Here is a 23,842-nt window from a genome sequence, read left to right on the forward strand (position 1 = left end):
TTTTTTTTTTTTTTGAGTCGGAGTCTCACACTGTTGAACGAGTTGGAGTGCAGTGGCGCGATCTCGGCTCACTGCAACCTCCATCTCCCAGGTTGAAGCAATTCTCCTGCCTCAGCCTCCCAAGTATCAGCTGTTTTTAAAATGTAATATGTTACCGGAGATCAGGATACCAACAAGGACTGCAAACATTACCTCTCAGCTTTTATTTAATATTATTTGGGATTTTATTCTAAATTCCTTGTGAAGTTCAAAACTCTCCAGTTAGAAGCATGCAAAAAATTGAAAGAAAAATACAAAATGATTGAAACACTCAAGAAAAGGATTGGGATGAAGACACTTAGCTAAGTCTGTGGTTCTTGATGGGATGATGATGTAATTTTTAAAACATATTTTCTTTTCTTCTTTTTTTTTTTTTTTTTTTTTTTTTGAGACGGAGTATCACTCTGTCGCCCAGGCTGGAGTGCACTGGCGCGATCTCGGCTCACTGCAAGCTCCACCTGCCAGATTCACGCCATTCTCCTGCCTCAGCCTCCCAAGTAGCTAGGACCACAGGTGTCTGCCAACACGCCCGGCTAATTTTTTGTATTTTTAGTAGAGACGGGGTTTCACCGTGTTGGCCAGGATCGTCTCAATCTCCTGACCTCATGATATGCCCATCTTAGTCTCCCAAAGGTGCTGGGATTACAGGCGTGAGCACCGTGCCCGGCCTTAAAACATATTTTCTATAATTTTACACTTGGAAAATAAAAATACACTTAATATTTTTATAACGTGTATTATAGAAAATATTACAAAAGAAAAAAATAAATTAGACCTCATCAAAATTAAAAGCTTTTGTGCTTCAAAGGACACTATCAAGAAAGTGAAAAAACAATCCACAGAACGGGAGAAAATAACTTGCAAATCATACATTTGATAAGAGACCTATAGCAAGAATATATAAAGAACTCTCAGAATTCAACCAAAGGACAAATAATCCAATTTAAAAACGGGCCAGGGCCGGGCGCGGTGGCTCAAGCCTGTAATCCCAGCACTTTGGGAGGCCGAGACGGGTGGATCACAAGGTCAGGAGATCGAGACTATCCTGGCTAACATGGTGAAACCCCGTCTCTACTAAAAATACAAAAAACTAGCCGGGCGTGGTGGCGGGCGCCTGTAGTCTCAGCTACTTGGGAGGCTGAGGCGGAAGAATGGCGTGAACCCGGGAGGCGGAGCTTGCAGTGAGCCGAGATCACGCCACTGCACTCCAGCCTGGGAGCACAGCGAGACTCCGTCTCAAAAAAAAAAAACAAAAAACAGGCCAGTCATCTAAATAGACATTTAAGGAAGACATATAAATGGTGAAAAAGCACATGAAAAGATGTTTGGCATTATTAGTTATTACAGAAATGCAAATCAAAACCACAAGCTCTCTTTTCATGCCCATTAGAAACAAAAAGATAACAAGTGTTTATAAGCATATGAAAAAATCAGAGCCTGCGTACATGGCTGGTGAGAATGTAAAATGGTACAGCCACCATTTGGTGGCAGACTTTGGAAAACAGCTTGGCAGTTCCTCAAATGATTAAACAGAGTTATCATATGACCCAGCAATTCCACTCCTAGGGATATACCCAAGAGTATGGAAACTATGTGTCCATGCAAAAACTTGTACAAGAATGTTCATGGAAGCATTATTTGTAACAGCCCAAAGGTGGAAACAACCCAAATATCCATCTATTGATAAATGGCTAAACAAAATGTGACATATTCATACACTGGAATATTATTTGGCCATAAAAAAGAATGAAGTATTGATACATGCTACAACATGAGCAAACTCTAAAAACATTGTGCAAAGTGAAAGAAGCCAGACATAGAAGACCGCATATTGCAGGATTCCACGTATGTGAAATGTCCAGCAGAGGCAAATCCATGAAGACAGAAAGTAGAATAGTGTTTGCTTAGTGTTGGGGAGTGTGGAGGGAGACAGGTGGAGGGGTGATAGCTAAAGGATTTGGGTTTCTATTTGAGGTGATGAAAATTTTCTATAATTGACTGTGGTGATGGTTGTGAATATTCTAAAAATCAGTGAATTGTACATTTTAAATGAGTGAATTATATGTGAATTATATCTCAATAAAACTTGTGACTTAAAAAAAAATCCTCTTGACTGGTGAAGACATGCAGAAGACTTGCCGTATCTTAACTGAGGACATGCCTGGGCACAGGGGGAGAGAGGGACAGGGAAAGTATGAGTGGAAGGAATGAAAGACTTTACATTTAACAATGGAAGAGAAAGGTTTCAAAGGGTTAAGAAACAAACAACCTCTAAGAAAAGGGCTGAGTTACAGGTAAGCTGAGTAGCATCAAGAACCCTACAGAAGACCAGATATTAAATAGTATTTAAGCTTATGAAAAAGCTAACGTTTAAAATCATTATCTTCTACATGAAGATTAAAACAAGTAAATTTACCATCAGAAAATTATTTTGAGGAACTAGCTCATGAAAAATTTAAGAACTTGTCAGTGAAAAATCATGTTCAACACTAGAACACGTGAGAAACAGAATTTTCCTTTGTGGGAACTTTAAAGAAGGGACAAACAATTGTCTGTTTTCAATTGCTTAGTGGAAGGCAGAGATCTAGACTGGATGAGTGTTTAGGGTTCAGCTCAGTTCAACTGTCCTGCAAAAAAATGAGAAAAGTTTGCCATTCTGAAGAGTGGGAAAAGGTCATGAGTTGAGTGATTTGTTCATTTTTACAGCTCAATTCTGCCCAGGCTAAATATAACCCCTTATGCAAATCATGGCAAAAATAAACCTGCATTTTGAGGGCCCAAGTTTAGAACATCACCTAATTTCCCCAAAGCCCCACCATCATTCAGCAAATTTTAAGCAAGGCAGGTGTGAACAAGCATAGAAGGAAAAGGATCCTCTGCGGAACAGACCTTGACCCAGGCCTCTTTCCCCTGTGGAGAATGTGGGCATCTGCTCTCCTCCAGCACTGCATGTCAGCTTTCATCCTGATATGCACTATTTTTGTTCAAGAATTTATGATTAGTGAAACAACTCCACATTGAACTTGACTATTTGAATATAAAGCAGGACTGACATTTTGAACAGAACACACAGAAAACAGTGACTATTAATTTGATCAAAGCATGAAGTCGACAGAAAAACAATTATGAAATGGGACTTTAGTGACTCAACAGGAAATGCATTTTGCAAGATGCACTGTGACCCCACTTAGAACTGACAGAGTGGTAATACCACCTTCGATCTCCAGATGGCACCCCAACCATGGCCTGCTGGGTTTCCTCGCAAGGACTGAAAACGCTTCTGTGTCTAACTCTGAGCACAGCCAGTGCATTCTCCAAATCACTAATGAGATGTGGAGTGATGGGACGCTTTGGTTATAATCAGCATTTCCAACCTTAAAATATGAGGGCAGAAGCAGAGCTCATAATGGGGACTCAACCTTTTCCTTTCTCTAGCTTCTCCCCATCATCTTTTCCTGGATTAAAAGAAAATTTTAATGATGAAGCAAAACATTTATTAATTTTTAAAATAAGGAAACTTTGTGTGTTCCTTCTTTACCTCACCTCCAGCTGGTTTAATGGTTCCCTCGGCTGGGTTTATGCACATAAGACAAGCACTTAACCCATTTTACTACCTTGGTTAACTCTTTCTTGTAACATGTTTAATGAGTTACAATAAATTTTCTTGTAACCCATCTAGTACTGGGTAACTAAATACAGGCCCTGCTCTTGAGAAGTTGATGGTCTAACAGAAAGCAGAGACTTCTATCAGACTGAAAATCAAAGACAACAAATCCAAGTGGTGTGATACAGAGGGTTAGAGAGTGAGCACCGGAGTCAGGCAGAGTCTGGTTCAAATCCTGCCTGGGCTACTTACTGTGATGATCCTGGCAAACATCACTGCATAGAGAAAACATTAGTACCTATGCCTGAGAAGTGTGCTAAGAGATTTAAGGAATTAACCCTCAGCACAGAGCCAGACACACACATAGTGCCTCCAGAATGCAGAGACAGTACACAGCAGGGCTGAGATGATGGGCTCTGGCCAGACTGATGTGACTGAATTCCTGATTCAGTCACATATCAGTGGTGTGACCTTGGGGACATTCACCTAACCTTTCCAGGACTTAATATTGAACCTGCCCTCTGTGAGGCGATTTGAAGACTAACATGGTGACATGAAACTGACACATTTAGAAGAATGCCTGGCGTAAGGCAGACACTGGGTGTTAGTTGTTATTATTGCCTGTATATTCACTAGGAACCACACAGTGCAACCAGTGCTATGCTAGCATAAGCCAACCGCACTACTATGAAATAAGCTTCCTGCTAAGCAAGCTTGGTTCACCAAGGAGGGCTCCCTGAGGAGGTGACCTCTAAGGATGAACAAGACTTAGGTGAAAGTAGAGAAGAAAATAAGGAGAAATTGAATATCGAGTCTCAAAATAAAAAACACAGATGTGTAGAACAATTTTCTAAAAAGTGCATGCAGCATTTAAACAATGCCATAAAGAAGCTGGCTCAGGAGCTGCTAGGGAAAAAGCATCAGAGTGAAAAAGCTAATAATACTGTAAGCACAAGGACTGCAATGTGAGAAGAAAGTTGAGTGAAAAAGTCTCTGAAATGAAACGAGAAGACAATTGAATTCTTGCATCCACTGATAAAGAGGGGATGGTGTTCTCTACAGTGGACTGTGGAAAGAGCTGGGGGCTTGGGGGCGGTCTGCAGGTCTTTCCACACCAGCATACACGTGCTCTGGCTGGCGCCCACAGGCCCTGCTCACAGGACTGTCATTATGTGGCTCTCTGCCCTCTTCAGGGTTGTCTGCTACTTCGGGTGATGGCTTGCAGGTTTGGACTGATGTTCCTGCAGCTCAGGGACAACAACAAACAGAAGCACCACTTGGTACATGTTTGGCCCTTTTGTATGTAATATGGGATGCTGGTCTGGGTGTCAGAAGACACAGGCTCCTGTCAGAGCTGGGACACTAATTGGTCATGTTAGCATTAAGGAGAAATTTCACTTCCAGGAGCCTGAATTTCCTTGATACTGGGGACAGCTGTGCTTACTCAGGGGTTACTAGAAGGGTTAAATGAGCTCAAACATTTTGCATGCCCCAAAACACTACCCTAATAGGAAATACTGCAATGAGGGAGAAGAGCATGGGGCTTTCTTTGGAGCTAGACAGATCTGGGTCTGGCTGGGCCTTTTATCAGCTGTGTGACCCTTGACAAAACTGTCACTCTCTGAGCCTGTTTCCTAAGTTGTAAAATAGGCCATGCTCATGGCTTACTGTGCTGATACGATAACTAAATATAATCATGCACATAAAGGCTTAGAATAGTGCATGGCAAAATAAAAAAAAAAGGAGCCTACCATATTTTCATGATGACTTTTCTTGCTGTTTATATGACCACTATGACCTCATATATATTTCTAGGTCTGAACATCAGAATTTCTTAGAAGGAGTCTTGTCTTCAAATTAATTCAGCACTGTACCCAATTAATTAACACTAACTAATTTACACCCAAGATATCATATGTGTGAAAGCTCTGGTTTATACCTAGGCCAATTACCACAGTAACGACAGATCTGATCTCTGAGTAGGCTTAGCTTTTCTTTGTTCTATGGCTACAGACTGGTATTGTAATACCAACCAGCTTTCTCAAACCTGTATGCAGTGAGTGCAGAGGAGAACAGACATAAAACACCCAGAGTAGGCATCTCAGCACAGCAAAGAGTACAAGTTATCCCTACTCCCTCTCTTTTATTTTATTTTCTTAATTTAAATAATGCTGTGTGTTCCTAACATTTTCTATTTGGACAACACATTACTATGACAATGTTTTGTTTTGTTTTGAAAGGACAAAAATGAAATCAGAGGAGCTGCGGGGGCTCAGGTCTGTTGTCCTGGTGCATAAGGAGGCGAGGCTAGGCGTTCGAGGCCAGCCTGCGCAACATAGAAACCTCTCATCTATATAACCAAAAAAATGAAATCAGTTCCAAGGGCTCCTACATGAATAAGTGAATCCATCAGTAAAATCCCATTGTGGTTTAGAAAAAAACAACTTTAAGAACATGTTCAGAACTACTGTCTCATGGGCATCCTTTTCACATGTGAAAGCCTGGATATGGAAAAAGAACAACTCAAGAGAACAATCCCAACAAGAAAAAAGGAAAACTAAAACACTTGGGTTTCTCTCACATACTCATTTTAAAGTACAATTAATTAATAGTTTTATTTTTCAAATACTGCTTTCCAGACACTGTTTCCCTATTTTAATCACCCATCATGAACTTGCTACTGTGCTAGGGCTAGAGTTACAGCCGTAAAAAGGGTTAGCCCCCAAAAGACCCTATTTTTCTAATGCTAAGGAAACCAATTCCAAAGGGGAAATGAAGAAAAGACATGAGACAGGAAAAAGCTTAAAGATGTGGTTGGCAGCTGCAGAGCAGCACAGCGTCCCACAGACGCCCACAAAGGCCTGCATGTAGGGCATCAGGGCATTCCCAAATGAACCATGACGTGCAGAGCGGCACCGAGTTCGGGAAAACTAAGAACCGAGTGTTGGGTTCCGATCTGCCAGGGTTATAATATCCTCTGGCAAATGGCCCAGATGCAATCTGTACAAAATGGAGTTAAGACAAAGCCCTCCCTGCTGAATGCCTAAGAGGAACCAAAACATCAACTTCCATTTTTATTTCAGGGTAAAAACTATATTAGAAAGCATTAAAGCTCTTTCAGAATTTGTCTAGCAGGTTTTCCAGTCTTTGTCAAATGCCTTCCCACCCGCCAAAAACATTAGGAAAATTTATAATGGAAGCAAAAATGGATTAGATAGGGTATTTATTTTTGTTTATTTCTGCAGAAGAATAAATTGATTTGAGAGAAGGGGGGAAGCGTCCTTTAAACTTAAAAATTTGGACTATTACATAGCTGGAGACAATTAAGACTATCATTTTGCAAGATCTTTCCATCTCCCAGGCTCTGGAAGGAACAATTATGCAACCCCATTGTCCGAATTAGCCATTTTTTACATTTGTGCTTGATTATTACCCTGCAGATAAGGAACAATGTTGAATCAACATCATTCACTAAACTTAACTTGGCTGCTCTTTGTATTATTTAAAGCACTATTATTTTCTTGGAGCTAAAATTTCCCCAAGTAAAATACTTAGGTAGCCACAATCTTAAAACTCTCTTTGAGAAGATACTGCTGAAGAAAAGAACTCACAGAGCCAAAACTTTGCAAAAGGTAGGAGTGAAGTGTAGTTTCCAGGAGTAGGATTTACACAACTGCTGTGTGATAGTATAAAACGCTATTTCACAAAGTAGTACATGAAAGGTAAACTGTGTCAATATAATTTACTTTTAGGATGCAAGAAGCCCCGCCTAAACAATGGGGGGATGTATCTTAAGACTGGTATTCCCTCTCCTAAAACTGCAAAGTGGCTGTCACTAAATCAATGCCCACAAAATTAGCAAACCAACACTTCAATGCTTAGGACTTCATGGATTTATATACCATAAGTAATCCCAAAAGCAGTTTTTTAAAAATTACTTTTATTCTTTTATAGTTCATTTGATAAACTGGTTCCACTGTATTTTTCTACAAAATATCTATTAAAGGTACTCTTGCTGCTAGGAATCCACTATAGGTATACATCAAAATCCCCATTACAAAAAATAACAGCCCATTATACATTTACAGCTTCCTTTTGACTCTCTTGATAGGCATAATTATTATTATCATACCTCCATATTATATGTAAGGCAATCGGGGCTGAGAGTATTTAAGCAAAGCAACCTGCAAATGCTCAGAGCTCCTACTCTCGGGCTCTCCTTGGTATCCTTCTTCTTCTAAAACTAAGCATTGTTATACTGTCTACTATTTGTAGCTCATGAGCTACTACCAATAGCCTAGGCTTCAGAAACTACACAGAGCTTTTCTGTTAAAAAAAAAAAAAAAAAAGGGCGGGGGCGGACGGCGGGTGTTGTCTGAAACCATTTGATCTATAGTACAGTGTTCTTTTACCTTCAGAAGAGCAAGTGGAAAATAAGGTATTAAGAAGCAGGTAGGCTAAGAGAAGATCAAATATTTCTTTAAACTTTCATTTCAACTGCTAAGCTATACAAGCTTCAATTACTCCAATAATAACATGATATGGGGGATATTAAGTGATTAAAGGGTGATTTAAATATTAGTTCTATACTTAAAGACTTTTTTAAATTAGAAAGATTTATCCCAAAGCATTATTTAATTTACAAAATGTGCACTCCAGCAATGCCAGTAAAAGGGCAACATTGAGGATTCTGGGAGATGGCAGAATCTCAGTGGCAGCATTGTTTGGGGGGTTTTCCAAAGTCCCTCCATAAAAATACAGAGCTAGCAGAAAACAAAATAAAACAAAAATCCAGGGACAACATTTACACAAACTAGGTGATATCCCCAAAATTCAAGTGGGTGGGAGCAAACACCAACAGCCACACGACCTGCATGTGATCGGCCTCGGGTTTGTGTGGGAGGGGACAGCAAGGGGACACCTGACAGACCCGAGGGCAGCAGGCCGGTGTGAGATCAGCAGTAGAAACTGGGAAGGATTTTGCTTTTTCCAACAGAAGCTGGGCATAGGAGTACTGAATTTAAAAGGTCTGAAGAGGCAGGCACAATCTAGACCCCAGCACTCTCAAAATCACCCAGAGAGGGCTCCCTTCCAGATGGGCCCACAAAGCAGACACTCCAGGAAATGAAATCGAATTTCAGCAGGATAGAAATAAGAGGGATAAAAGCATAAAAGAGGCTACATAAAAGCCAGGCCAGGAAATCTCAGAAAGCAAGGCACCATGTTTCTGAACACTATCTGAAGATGTCAGAGAGGGAGCTCTGTGAAATTAGAGCAGCTCTCTGAACCAAGCCACCATCTAAAAAGCTTGGGAAAATTAAATCCACATAAAAATAAGCAAGAAAAAAAAAATCAAGGTTGAATTCCAAAATTACTGTCAGAACAAAAGAGAATAAGACACAGAATAACATCCCTTTAGACAATACAAAGATGCTAAAAAGACATGCTCAAAAGAGATAAAAACTACGTTATAGTAATTCAAAATAAGAAAATAATATATAAAACATTATAAATCAGAACTTGAAAAACTCAAAAAATAAAGTGACAGAAATCAAGAAAAAAATTAGAAATAAATGAAGACAAACCAAGAAAGAACACAAGAGCAAATAAACACAACAAATAATGCCCCCAAAAGAAATAAAAGGAAAAGAGCAAAATAATAATAATAATAAAATCTAAAAAAGAAAAAACAAAAAAAAAGGTTTGGGGCCTAGCATGGTGGCTCACACGTGTAATCCCAACACTTTGGAAGGCCAAGCTGGGAGGAATGCTTGAGGCCACAAGTTAGAGGCCAGCCTGGACAACACTGTGAGAAACCTCGTCTCTACAAAAAAATTGAAAATCAACTGGACATGGTGGTAAATGCCTGTGGTTGCAGCTACTCAGCAGGTTGAAGTGGGAGGACTGCTTGAGCCCAGGAGGTCAAGGCATGATCCTGCCACTGTACTCCAGCCTGGGTGACAGAGCAAGACCTTGTCTCGAAAAAAGAAAGAAAAGGAGGGAAGGGAAGGGGAGGGAAGAAAAAGAAAAGAGGTTTGAAGAGAAACTGACAACTACTAAAGAGAAGTAAAGAAGACAAAGCATATGGATAACAAGAGCCTCTGATAAAGAAAACCAAAGCAAGGGAACGGAAATTAAAAAAAAAAAACAAAAAACATTAAAAACTGTAATTCAAGAAAAAAAAAGATGGGAAACTATATATTGAAAGAGCATACTATAGTATCTAGAGATACCAACTCAGAATGACCAATAATCTTCTAGTAAAATTAACTATATTTGAAGAAGAAAAATCTTACGAACATTTAGGCAAAAAGAGCATATGATTTACAAGGGAAAGGAAATTAGATTATAATCTGACTTTGACAGCAACACCTATGCCAAAAGAAAATGGAATAAGGTATTTAGATACTCAAGGAAAAACTGTGAGTCAATAATTTTATTTATTTATTTAGAAACAGGATCAGTCTCACTCTGTTAACCAGGCTGTAGCGCAGTGGCACGATCACGGCTCAATGCAGCCTTGATCTTCCAAGGCCCAAGAGGTCCTCCCACCTGACTCCCAAGTAGCTGGGACCACAGGGACTCACCACCACACCCAGCTAATTTTTTATTTTTTGTAGAGATGGGGTTTCACCATGTTGCCCAGGCTGGTCTTGAACTCCTGGGCTCAAAAAGTCCACTTGCCTCGGCCTCCCAAACTGCTGGAATTACAGGTGTGAGGCACTGTCCCTGCCCAATAATTTTATATTCAGAAAAACTCACTTTCAAGTAAAAAGATCACAGATAAGTTATTATCAGTATACAAGAATTCAGAGAATATTGTTCCCATGACCCCTTCTTAAGGAATCCACGCAAGAACAAGCTTCAGATGATCCAAATGCCTGGTGCGAGATTGACACAATGATTGATGGAGTGCACTTCAATGTAGTTACTCACAGAACCAAGAGAGGAGAGACTGTTGAATGTAACAGCGATGTGGTCTTGAAAATACAGAATACATCATTTTTAAACGGAGGGAGAATAGACATAGCATGGGTTTTAAAAAGTTGTTTCGTTTTTTAACTAATTGTTTAGTTTTTTAACAATTTTCAGTAATCATACTACAGTGGTGGTATTAGTATTTTCACTCTGAGACTACTATATGTATAATGTGATAAGACAAATGAGGTAGATAAGGATACTCTAATTCTCCTTCTGTATCCCTAAGATCCTGCATTCTGTATGTGGAAGAAAGGAGATGGAGATGTGATTAATATTAATTAAAGAGGTTAGGTAAATACAGGCATACCTCATTTTATTGCACTTCACAGATAATGTGGTGGTGTTTTTGTTTTTGTTTTTTAAACAAATTGAAGTTTCGTATCAGCCCTAAGGCAAGTCTATCCGCACCATTTTTCCAACAGCATGTGTTCACTGTCTCTGTGTCCCATTTTGGTAATTCCTGCAGCATTTCAAACTTTTTTGTTATTACTGTATCTGTTACAGTGATAAGTGATCTCTGGTGTTACTACTGTAATTGTTTTGGGGGCACTACGAACTGCACCCATATAAGACAGTGAACTTAATCGATAAACGCTGTGTGTTTTCTCACTGCTCCACCACCTGCTCTCCCTGTATCCCTGTCTCTTCCTCTCCTTGGGCCTCCCTATTACCTGAGACATAACAACATTGAAATTAGGCCAACTAATAACCCTAAATGACCTTTAAGTGTTTCAGTGAAAGGAAGAGTTGCACATTTCCCACTTTAAATCAAAAATTAGAAATGATTAAGCTTAGTGAGGAAGCCATGTCGAAACCTGAAACAGGCTAAAAGCTAAGCGCCTCTTAAGCCAGTTAGCCAAGCTGTGAATGCAAAAGAAAAGTTCAGGAAATTAAAAGTGCTACTCCAGTGAACACATGAATGATAAAAAAGCAAAAACAGCCTTTGTTTTAGTGGTCTGGATAGAAATACAAACCAGCCACAAGATTCCCTTAAGCCAAAGCCTAATCCAGAGCAAAGTCCTAACTCTTTTCAATTCTATGGAGGCTGACAGAGGTGAGGAAGCTGCAGAAGAAAAGTTGGAAACTAGCAGAGGTTGGTTCACGAGGTTAAGGAAAGATGCCATATCCATTATATAAAAGTACAAGGGAAAGCAGCAAGTGCTGATGGAGAAGCTGCAGCAAGTTATCCAGAAGATCTGGCTAAGATCATTGATGAAGGTGGCTACATTAAACAACACATTTTCAATGTAGATGAAACAGCCTTCTACTGAAAGAAGATGCCACCGAGAACTTTCATGGCTAGAGAGGAGAAGTCAATGCCTGGCTTCAAAGCTTCAAAAGATGAGCTGCCTGTCTTGTTACAGGCTGATGCAGCTGGCGACTTTAAGTTGATGCCAATGCTCATTTACCGCACCAAAAATCCTATGGCCCTTAAGAATTATGCTAAATCTACTCTGTCTGTGTTCTAGAAATGGAAAAACAAAGCATGAATGACAGCACATCTGTTTACTGCATGGTTTACTGAATATTTTAAGTCCACCATTGAGAACTACCGATCAGGAAAAAAAAAGATTCCTTAAAAATATTACTGCTCATCAACAATGCACCTTATCACCCAAGACCTCTGATGAAAATGTACAAGGAGACTAACGTTGTTTTCACCTGCTAACATCAATTCTGCAGCCCTTGGAACAAGGAATCATTTTGACTTTCAAGTCTTTTTTTTTTTTTTTTTTTTTTTTTGAGACGGAGTCTTGCTTGCTTTGTCACCCAGGCTGGAGTGCAGTGGTACGATCTCCACTCACTGCAAGCTCCACTTCCCGGGTTCACACCATTCTCCTGCCTCAGCCTCCCATGTAGCTGGGACTACAGGCGCCCACCACCACGCCCGGTTCATTTTTTTAATGAATTTTTAGTAGAGACGGGGTTTCACCGTGTTAGCCAGGATGGTCTCGATCTCCTGATCTCGTGATCCGCCCGTTTCGGCCTCCCAAAGTGCTGGGATTACAGGCGTGAGCCACCGCGCCCGGCCAAGTCTTCTTATTTAAGAAATACATTTCATAAGGCTACAGCTACCACTGATAGTGATTCCCCTGATGGATCTGGGCAAAGTGAATTAAAAACCTTCTGGGCCGGGTGCAGTGGCTCACGCCTGTAATCCCAGCACTTTGGGAGGCCAAGGCGGGCGGATCACGAGATCAGGAGATGGAGACCATCCTGGCTAACACGGTGAAACCCCGTCTCTACTAAAAATACAAAAAATTAGCTGGGCATGGTGGCACGCGCCTGTAGTCCCAGCTACTCGGGAGGCTGAGGCAGGAGAATCGCTTGAACCTGGGAGGCGGAGGTTGCAGTGAGCCGAGATCGTACCACTGCACTCCAGCCTGGGTGACAGAGCAAGACCCCGTCTCAAAAAAAAAAAAAAAACAACCTAGAAAGGATTAACCATTTTAGGTGACATTAAGAAAATTCATGATTCATGGAAGGAGTTCAAAATATCAACATTTGAGGAGTTCAAGACTTTGGTGGAAGAAGTAACTGTAGATATGGTGGAAATACAGAAGTAGAGAATAAAAAGTGGAGCCTGAAGATGTGAGTGAATTGCTGCAAACTAATGATAAAATTTGAACAGATGAGGCGTTGTTCCTTATGGAAAAGCAAATAAAACAGTTTCCTGAGATGGAATGTACTCCTGGTAATGATGCTGTGAACACTGTTGAAATGACAACAAAACATTTAGAATATTACCTACATAAACTTAGTTGATAAGGCAGCAAAAGGGTTTGAGAGGACTGACTCCAATTTTGAAAGAAGCTCTACGGTGGGTAAAATGCTATCAAACAGCATTACATGCTACAGAGGAAGATTTCATGAGAGGCCAAGTCAATCAATATGACAAACTTTATTGTCATTGCCTCATCCAGCCCAACCTTCAGCAACCACCACCCTCATCAGTCAGCAGCCATCAGCATGGAGGGGAAACCCTCCACAACAAAAAGATTACACTCTCTTTGGTAATACAGTATTTTAAAATTAATTACACACACACACACACACACATTTTTTTTTTGGACATAATGCTACTGCATACTTAAGAGATATAATTCTCCCTTAAAATAAACCAGGACGTCTGAAAGAAATGGCTTGGGCAGGGATGTCCAAAGTGAACCTGAAACACCTCAGCATATCACACAGCAAGGAATCTATCTATCAAAGACTACAAGGGTCATTTCAAAAGGACTCAGAAATCTTGAAGAGGTTTCCACTGGAAAAGGCGAGAAAGTCAGCTTTGAGATAAGAATTATAATGGATTGAACCCATCAAATATATTCAAATCCATAATTTCAAAATGAAAGGAAAGGGGGGAAAAAACCCTCATTTGTCATGTTCTGAGGATGACAGACAATCAATTCATTATCTTGAGAACTGGGTAAATAAAAGGAAAGAATCAAGCACTTATCCTGCTTTCCTAAATGAACTATACTATTTGGTAACTAAATAGTATGCAAGTCAGGGCATCATCTTATAAAATTTTACCAGCTAAAAATTGAAAACAAAATGACAGAATTTACTGTCACCATATTGCGACCCCTAGTGAATGACTGGATATAGGCACAGAATGCACGAATCGAAAAAGAATGAAACCCAGACATCGTGACATCATGTGCTTCCTAGCGTATGGAAGAACATAACGGGAACAATACAGTCTTGCCAAAAGGACAGAACCTGAATCTGACCGCACTTCAGGTTCCAGCTGCCAATCTGCAGGAAATTCAGAGGACAGAGGAGTACGTTCCACTGCAACATGAGGATACAATCAGCAAAATCCAGATGGCTGAAAAGCACAGGTCAAACGTCAGGGCTTTTGCGTAGATACATTGTAGGAAAAAGAAAATGATGAAGAAAGAATCTTCAGATTAAGACTTAAAGTTTTTAAAACTGGCAAGACCAGTCTATAGAGTCTAGAGGTATACACTTGAGGGATTACTACTACAAAGAAAGGCAAGGAAATGAGTATTACAAAAGTCAGGAGAGTGGTTACTTTGAGAGGGAGGAGGGGTGTTGGACTGGGATGGGGCACATGGAGAAGTCCGAGGAGGTTGGGAAAGTTCTACTTTTTGACATGGAAGGTGGTTACATGGTGTTCGCTATGTCATAAATCACTTAACTCCCTGAATTCACTTTTTCACTTGACTATTTGGTGTGCTTTTCTGTTTTATAATACACACTTTTTTTTTTTTAAAGGATAACGTTATCCTTTTTTTTTTTTTTTTAAAGGATAATGCTAGAGACAGGGAGAGCCAGAGGATGGATCAAACCTGCTTCTTCAAAAGAGGTTCAGACTCTCTGTTTAAGATTCTGGCATCCAAGTCGGGCGCGATGGCTCGTACCTGAAATCCCAGCACTTTGGGAGGCTGAGGCGGGTGGATCACTTGAGGTCAGGAGTTCAAGACCAGCCTGGCCAACATGGTGAAACTCCGTTTCTACTAAAAACATAAAAATTAGCTGGGCGTGGTGGCGCAGGCCTGTAATCCCAGCTACTCGGGAGGCTGAGGCAGGAGAATCGCTTGAACCTGGGAGGTAGAGGTTGCAGTGAGCTGAGATCATGCCATTGCACTCCAACCTGGGGGACAAAGTGAGACTCCATCTCAAAAAAAAAAAAAATTCTGGCATCAGGTCTAAATAATATTCCTTTCTCTTAGCAAAATGTGTCCATGGCCATTAAAATGATCAATTTAGCAAGGCACATTAAACAGAACAATTCCCTTTCACAGCAGCATATTTCCTTAATATGCTTTAGCTGCCAAAATTATGAGATCACAGGAGGAGACATTCCCAGCCAAAAGCCCATGAGGAAAAGCGGGTAAATGTTTAAATGACACAGTTCAGGAATTAATTTGTGTTTATGTAAAATAATTTTAATTAATAAAGCTTTCCAAACAATGTTTCAGTCTACAGCCAACAGAGAGGAAAATAAAAGTAGCATAGTTCTCCAAGCTGTCTACCTGACATGTGCGAGACTGCTTACCAAATTAATTAGAGACCATCTTCCCTTATTTCAGGGGCAGCAGTACTCCCATCTGTGCTTATGCCTAACCTTTTCAACCTATTTTGGGATAGCATTAAAAACTGACCCAAACCAATAATCACATTTTAAAGTTAAAAATCACAACCAAGAACAAGAAATCATATTAAAAAGTACTCCAAAGCCTTGTTTCACACATAACCTACTTTTGGAAACTAAAGGAGGGAATGTGAAGTGCTTAATTCACCTTTCACGTTTTTTGTTTGTTTGTATATCTTTATGAAAAGGACTTTCTTAACCAGGGTCCACTGGACAGAACACAATTTCTGCTGTTAGCTTGGAAATAAGCAATTGCAAAAACTGTCTTTTACCACCTGTGACATATCCCATTTCATCTGCATAACTTTGGCATCTTACGTCACTGTCTTGTACAGTCTGTGCCAGCAGTTTTTTCTCTTCTTTTGGGGCGAGGGGAAATTCATGTGGTCAAATGGCATTACAGAATTACTGAAAAGTCATTTTACTTTCCCTAAAATCTTCCGACAGAGAAGATGTCAACTGTCAATAAGCACATACACAAATACACTCACAGAAAAGACTGTAATCCCAGCACTTTGGGAAGCCGAGGTAGGCGGATCACTTGAGGTCAGGAGTTCGAGACCGGCCTGGCCGACATGGTGAAACCTCATCTCTATTAAAAATACAAAAATTAGCCAGGTGTGGCAGCGGATGCCTGTAATCCCAGTTACTCAGGAGTCTGAGGCAGAAGAATCACTGGAACCTGGGAGGTGGAGGTTACAGTGAGCTGAGATCATGACACTGCACTCCAGCCTGGGTGACAGAGTGAGACCCCATCTCAAAAAAAAAAAAAAAAAAAAAAAAAAAAGACACTGCAGTACAACCTTTTGATTTAAGGGCTTGTTGAAAGGATTATCTGTAATTAAACTTAAATGTAGTAAATTCTTGTAAAATCCAACAGACAGTCAAAACTGCTATAACTTTCTGCTTTTTAAGCCTCTATACATACACACACATTCACACACATGCTTTTGAAAGCAGTAGGTGAGTCCCATTGGCCTGCGTGCATGCAACACCCTGGGAGCTTACCATGACCGTGCAGTCCTCTGAACCGCTGGCAATGACCTGATCGTTATGTGGGCACCAGTCTATGTCCAGCACTGGTCCTGTGTGGCCACATACTGTAGGGTAGGATTTGTCAATTCGACCAGTCTGAAAGAAGAGAGAAACAAACCTATTACGTAACATCAACACTACAGAGGTTATACATTTTCTTAGGCCCATTTCTCCTGTATTACCTCCACCCAAAACTCTCAATTATCTAGATATGATGACATCGTATAGTAAATATCAACTTTCACTTCTAGAAAAAGCCACTACCAAGGACACGCCATCAAATTACAAGAATCCAAATCCCTAGAACCAAAAAGATGTAATCAACTGCACTAGCAGACATAGCAAAAGAGAATATGAAAGTCTTTTTACCAAAATACAATTCTAAATAACCAAATTGTAAATTAAAATGATGTTCCACCATGGCTTTTAAAAAAATCCCTAAACCTTGGTATTATTCAAAATGTGAAATATAACTTTTAATACAATAAGACAATATCCTCAAATATATAAATTACCAGTTCTGGAAATGAATGGCACTATGAAAATTTAAAGGCTGGGTGCGGTGGCTCACGCCTATAATCCCAGCACTTTGGGAGGCTGAGGCAGGTGGATCAGCAGGTCAGGAGATTGAGACTATCCTGGCCAACATGGTGAAACCCCGACTAAAAATACAAAAATTAGCCGGGCATGGTGGTGAGTGCCTATAGTCCCAGCTACTCAGGAGGCTGAGGCAGGAGAATCGCTTGAACCCGGGAAGCGGAGGTTGCAGTGAGCTGAGATCGCACCACTGCACTCCAGCCTAGTGACACAGTGAGACTCTGTCTTAAAAAAAAAAAAAAAAAGAAAAAAGAAAAAAGAAAAGAAAATTTTAAAAGTTAAAGTTAAAAAAAAAAAAAAAAGCTTTAGCTATCACTTAGGGTCTAAAGAGCCTACTACATTTTAATGTCTCAGTCTCTCTGCTATCTTCAATCAACAGAAATGCCAGCCAGCCAGTCTAGTTAACACCAACTTAGACCTCACCCATCAGCCAGTTCCACATCTGATTAAGACTAAAATGCTTAATGTTGGTCATAAATAGCTGCCACGATTTGTTCATGTCACACATTTGAATCTAGCAAACCAACCAGGGTTATCAGACCAATTTTGTGTCAACTAAGACAACTGCTGTTGTTAACAACGGGTGCATGAAAGTGGTTTCCTTTTTAAAACAGCTTAATGCCAGTCCATGCTGAAGCTGTGTATGCTGTAAGAGCAGGTGCACAGAAAGGAATCACTGCAACGTATGGCTGAATCTATTTTTTGTTGTTTTTGCCCTTATATGGCAAATTATCCCAACACTGGGGTGGGCTTCTTAGCAATTTTTCAAGAACATAAATTTCTATGATTTCTCCAATTTAACTTGACTGTGCAAATCTCCAGAGAAGCAGAACGCTAACATGTAAAGACCACAGGCTCTGGAATCAGACAGGTAAGGGTTCAAATCCATGCTCTACCGATTAAACAGCAGGTGATTTTAGACAAGTCATGTAATCTCTCTAAACTTCAGCTCATTTGTCATCTGTAAAATAGTTAACAATGATACTTAACTCCTGCAATTATTGTAAGGATTAAATGAGAGAACCCTTTTAGATAAATCACAATTCAGTATTACAATTATCTGTAAAATATGTAAAAAATTTAACCACAGAATTTGGAATAAAATATTCAATAAAAGCTGTCACATTATTAGTTCTTCTAGTACAATAATTTACTCCATCATTAAGAATTATCAAATATGTGTTGTGAACCTTTATGGACCAGACATTGTGTTGAGTGCTGGAGATACAGACGTTAACAAGGCAGTCCTGTCCTGGCTACCACATGGAGTCCAGTGAGAGGAGACATTTAAACAGCCAATTACGGTGCCACATAGGAACATAGAAGGAGGACATTCAAGCAGGTTTGTGGGGTCACCGTCTCTGGAGAGGTTTTCTTCTGGGAAAGGTAAGTTCCAAGTTGAGACCTGAAGATGGCCCTGTTTATAGACCTAAGGCCTAGGTTTCTTCATGTTCCTCCACTTTCCCTTGCAACCCAGTTTGGATCTCCCAAAATGCATCACCAAAAAAGGACTTCAACAAAGGAATTTCCAATGAACACCATATCATATAGAATCTGGGTGTCATAGGAAGGAGCCACACGATTCATTTACAGGCAGCAAAGCATAAATGGTTGAGAACCAGACTGCCCAGAGTGTAGCCATGGTTCTGCCATCTTCCAGCTGTGAAGTCCTAGCCAAATTACTCCATTCCTCAACCTCAGTTCCTCATCTATAAAACTAGAATGTTTAACAAATTTATTCCTTAAGAGCTGATGTGAGGACTAAATGAGACAATCAAGGTAAAGAACTTGGTACTGTCCCAGCACTTGAAGTACTCAATAAACATTACCCAAAATTCAACAAATGCTGGAATCTACTCTACCACATTTCAGATGGTGTCTCTCCTTAAAGAACGACCAGCTACTAAGTCTAAGCCACACGGTTTTGCTTATCTTATTGCATTCTCACAAAAATCATGCAGGTAAGATGCAGATTTCATTTGTACTCCTTGATATTAAATTGCTCAAGCTGATGGTACTGGGATCACAGGTGTTCATCCTATTTTACATAATTAGTTAATAATGTTACATAATTATCAAACTATAGATATAGTAACTGTTTTGAATGTGTGCTCTCTTTCTCCTTCCTTCCTTGTCTCTCTCTCTCTCTTGTTCTTGTCTCATGTTGCCTAGGCTGGAATGCAGTGGCCATTCACAGGCACGATCATAGCTCACTGCAGCCTTGAACTGCTGGCATCAAGTGATCCTCCTGCCTCAGACTCCTACATAGCTGGAACCATAGTTGTGTGTCACCATGTGTGGCTTGAATGTGTGATATTTCATAATTTAAAACATCCTAAGGCTGGAAGCTCAAAATGAAGTTTGACACACATTTAAATAGACATACCAAAAGCAGAGAATTAAAAGAATGGAACAGAGGCAAAAATTAAAGAGATAATGGCTACGAATTTTTCAGGTTCAATTAAATGCATAAGTCTTTAGATTTAAGAGGCACGAATCCTACCTAGGGCAGTATAAGTGAAAACAAATTCTTATCTATTCATATCCTAGTGCAATTTAGAACACCTAGAACAAAGAGAAGATCCCAGAAGCAACAACAGAGAAAGGACAGATGACCTACTGACAAGAGTAATTTGACTGTGAGCAGACTTCTCAGAAGCAATCAGAGAAACAAAGAAATGGAAAATATCTTGGAAATGCTAAGAAAAACAACCACCCTTGTATTCCATACCCAGAAAAACTATCATTCAAGAATGATGACAAGAAAAAAGCAAACAAAAGACATTGTAGACAAAAAGAGACAGAATTTACCATGGGTAAACTCTTGTTCAAAAAATTAAATTCTCAGACTTGTCTCAAAGAATTGCTATATTAATTTCAAAGAATTAAGTTCAAGGACTCATTTCAGGAAAAGAAAGTAAAGTATAAAAACTGACTGGTATAGCAAAACAATGGTGAGCAAATAAATAAATAAAGCAAATACAAACAGGTACTATGTAAAACAGTACTAATAATACCTACTTGGAGTACAGATTTTAAAAAGACAGAAATAAAATATTAGACAACAATACCATTTAAGGTAAAAGGCATATGATCGGACTTTAAAATTGACTAATTTTAGACTTTAAGTAAAGATGTCCAAATGAAGAGTAAATACTGAAAGGAAAGACAGAATGTATAATTTCTGGTGGAGGTGTACTAGAATAGCTAGAACTTAAAAACCGGCTCAATCCAATAGAAAGAGAAAATAAAAAGAAAAAAAGGACCAAAGAAAGTATGAATGCAACTCATGAAAAGCACAGACAAATTTTTTAAGAAAAAAAAGCATGAAAACTAGAAAGCACAAAGATGGTGGAAACAAAACCAGCTATAAATCATGATTTGTAGTAAATGCAAGATTAAGTTCACTAGATAAAAGACAAGGCCTCTCAGATTAGATTATAAATCCAGCTACAAAACATATTTTTAAAAAATAATGGCACCAAAAGGCAAATAAAGGAGGGGGACATATTAAAAAGTATACCTGGTAGTTAATACCAGAACAAACAGACTTTAAGGTGAAATGTGCTATTAGAGATTAATATCACTACCTGACATCTAAAGAAACAATTCACTGGAAAGTTATATTGCCACTATAAAGTGTAATTAATCTAACCACACAATTTCAAAATAATTAAGGCAAATGTTGACAGAACTCGAAGAAGAAAATGACAAAGTCGTAATCTTAAGAGATTTCAACAAAGATTTAAGAAATTAAACAGACAAAATTAATATGAATACAGAAGATTTTATAAAAATTAACAAGTTTGATCTAATGAATATATATAACCTTGTACCTAACATTTAAAAATACACTTTTTTCAAACACACATTAAACATTTATTTTTTTGGCCGGGCGCGGTGGCTCAAGCCTGTAATCCCAGCACTTTGGGAGGCCGAGACGGGCGGATCACGAGGTCAGGAGATCGAGACCATCCTGGCTAACACGGTGAAACCCCGTCTCTACTTAAAAATACAAAAAAACTAGCCGGGCGCGGTGGTGGGCGCCTGTAGTCCCAGCTACTCGGGAGGCTGAGGCAGGAGAATGGCGGGAACCTGGGAGGCGGAGCTTGCAGTGAGCTGAGATCCGGCCACTGCACTCCAGCCTGGGCGGCAGAGCGAGACTCCGTCTCAAAAAAAAAAAAAAAAAAAAAAAAAAAAAAAATTTATTTTTTTTAAATTATCAATTAGGAGACCATGAAGCAAATCTCAAAAAATACCAAGGAGTCAATAGCATGTAGAGCATGTTCTGAGTATAATGCAATACAATTAAAAATTAATAGAAAAATAAACCAAAAATCTCCAGTACCTTTGAAAATATTTTAATTTACTAAATAATTCAGTTTTATAAAAATCATAATGGATAACAAAGTTAAAACTGAGCAATACACAATATATCCAAATGTGCAAGACACAACTAAAACAGATCTTAGTGAAAAATGGACAGTCTTAAATGCATATAGTAGAAAAGACCGAAAATTAATGCATTGAGTTGCTATCTTGAGAAGTTAGAAAATGAACAGAGTACATCCAAAGAATGTAAAATTATTAGAAAATACACCGAGCACAGTGGCTCATGCCTGTAATCACAGCATTCTGGGAGGCCGAGGCGGGCAGATCACGAGGTCAGGAGTTCAGGACCAGCCTGGCCAACATAATGAAACCCTGTCTCTACTAAAAATACAAAAAATTAGCCAGGCGTGGTGGGGGGCACCTGTAATCCCAGCTACTCAGGAGGCTGAGGCAAGAGAATTGCTTGAAACTGGGAGGCAGAGGTTGCAGTGAGCTGAGATCGCGCCATTGCACTCCAGCCCAGGCAACAGTGCAAGACTCTGTCTCAAAAAAAAAAAAAAAAGTAAGAAAAGAAATCAGTGGAAAAAAACTAAATAACACAATCAACTAAACTGGATAGATCAGGAAAAGAGATAAGGCACAAATGAATACCAATAATTTTAAAAGGGACATAACTTACAAATAAAGTAGAAATGTACAGAGTATGAAAATACTAGGAATAACATTTGACTATATATAAATTTGAATACTCTAGATGAAATACACAATCTCACAGAAGTAAAAGTAACATCAAAACATATTTAAGAATAAATAAATGTAAATTAGATCTATAACCATAAAAGATCAGTAGTATCACTCTACCCATCACCAACCCCTAATAAATCAATCAATCACCAAACACCAAAAAACACTAGGCCCAGATGGTTTTACAGGTGAGTGTCACCAAATATTCAAGGAAGATATCATTTCAAACAAACCTTTCCAGAGAATAGAAAAAAGTAAAGTGCCCCTGAATTCATCATATAAGGAACGTAACACCTTGACACAACGGGCAGTACAAGGGAGAAAAATTGAAGCGTATATGACATAAATATTGATGCAAAGCTCCTCACAAACAGCAGCAACAAAAGGAAACCAAATTCAGCAGTGTGAGTTGTTCTTTAAAAATGTAAATGAACAGACAAGTTACAAAGTGCAAGAAGAGGTATGCAACATACATACCCAACAAAATCAACAACCAAACAGAATGATGGGCAAATTACATGAGCAGAGAACTCATAGGGAAGAAAACCTGAAGAGGCAATAGATGTGTGAAAAGACACTTCAATCTCACTGATAATTAGAGAACTACAAATTAAAACAACAAGGTGACATTTTATACTCATCAAAACTGGTAAACATTTAAAAGTCTAAATACATGTGCTGACAAAGATGTCAGGAAAGAGGAACTCATAAACTCCTTACAGAATACCTTGTTACAATTCCTTTCAAGAGCAATTTGGTAACAGAGGTGAGGATGTCCAGCCCAGCAATGCCACTCCTAGGTGGTCCGGGTGAGAGAGATGCTCCCATATTTTGTACAAGAGGAATATTTATTGCCACATTGTTGGAAATAGTTGCAAAATAGAAGCAATTTCACTGTCCTTCAGTATGGGAATAAATATTTACATAAAAGTTTAAGACACATGAAATAAAAGCATATGCTACAGATAAACATACATGTAATAAAAATATGATACATATTTGAAGAAAAGATTACCTCTGGGGAAGGAGAAAATAAATGGGAATGGTATTTTACCTGTATCTGTTTTGCTTTACTTTTTTCAAAAAGGGGAAATATGCAACAAATATGGGAAAATATTAACATCTGTTTAATCTGGTGAGTACATGTGTGCCCTTTATCTTATTTGATACATTTTTTATTTTGAAAAAAGAATTTAAAATATAATAAAGTTAAGAAATACATCAATGCATTGTTACTAACTTTGCATTACAAAATTTTTTTTTACTCCCAAGGAAAAAAGCTTTTCTACCTGAGTTGTTTTGTTTTACATCAGGGTCTTTGATTGCTAGGCTCTGCTCAGGAAACCACATTTGGCATCCTTGATGGCCAAGTATAGTACTGAGCT

The 23,842-nt window shown here is 39.1% G+C and overlaps 1 protein-coding gene and 1 non-coding gene across 7 annotated transcripts in view; one reads left to right on the forward strand and one right to left on the reverse strand.

Moving 5' to 3' along the window:
- Window positions 1–23,842, reverse strand: part of CORO1C (coronin 1C) — an 88,644-nt gene that overhangs the window by 16,826 nt on the left and 47,976 nt on the right. For all 6 annotated transcript variants that reach the window (XM_025401191.1, XM_025401190.1, XM_025401194.1 and 3 more), the window contains one exon: window positions 16,758–16,880. In XM_025401191.1, the coding sequence (XP_025256976.1) occupies window positions 16,758–16,880 (123 nt within the window). The remainder of the gene's footprint in view (window positions 1–16,757; window positions 16,881–23,842) is intronic.
- Window positions 6,745–6,805, forward strand: LOC112635668. The gene has a single exon (XR_003122003.1). It is a non-coding gene; the product is annotated as a U7 small nuclear RNA (small nuclear RNA).

This window comes from Theropithecus gelada, chromosome 11 (genome assembly GCF_003255815.1).
Source record: "Theropithecus gelada isolate Dixy chromosome 11, Tgel_1.0, whole genome shotgun sequence".
Classification (NCBI taxonomy): Eukaryota; Metazoa; Chordata; class Mammalia; order Primates; family Cercopithecidae; genus Theropithecus; species Theropithecus gelada.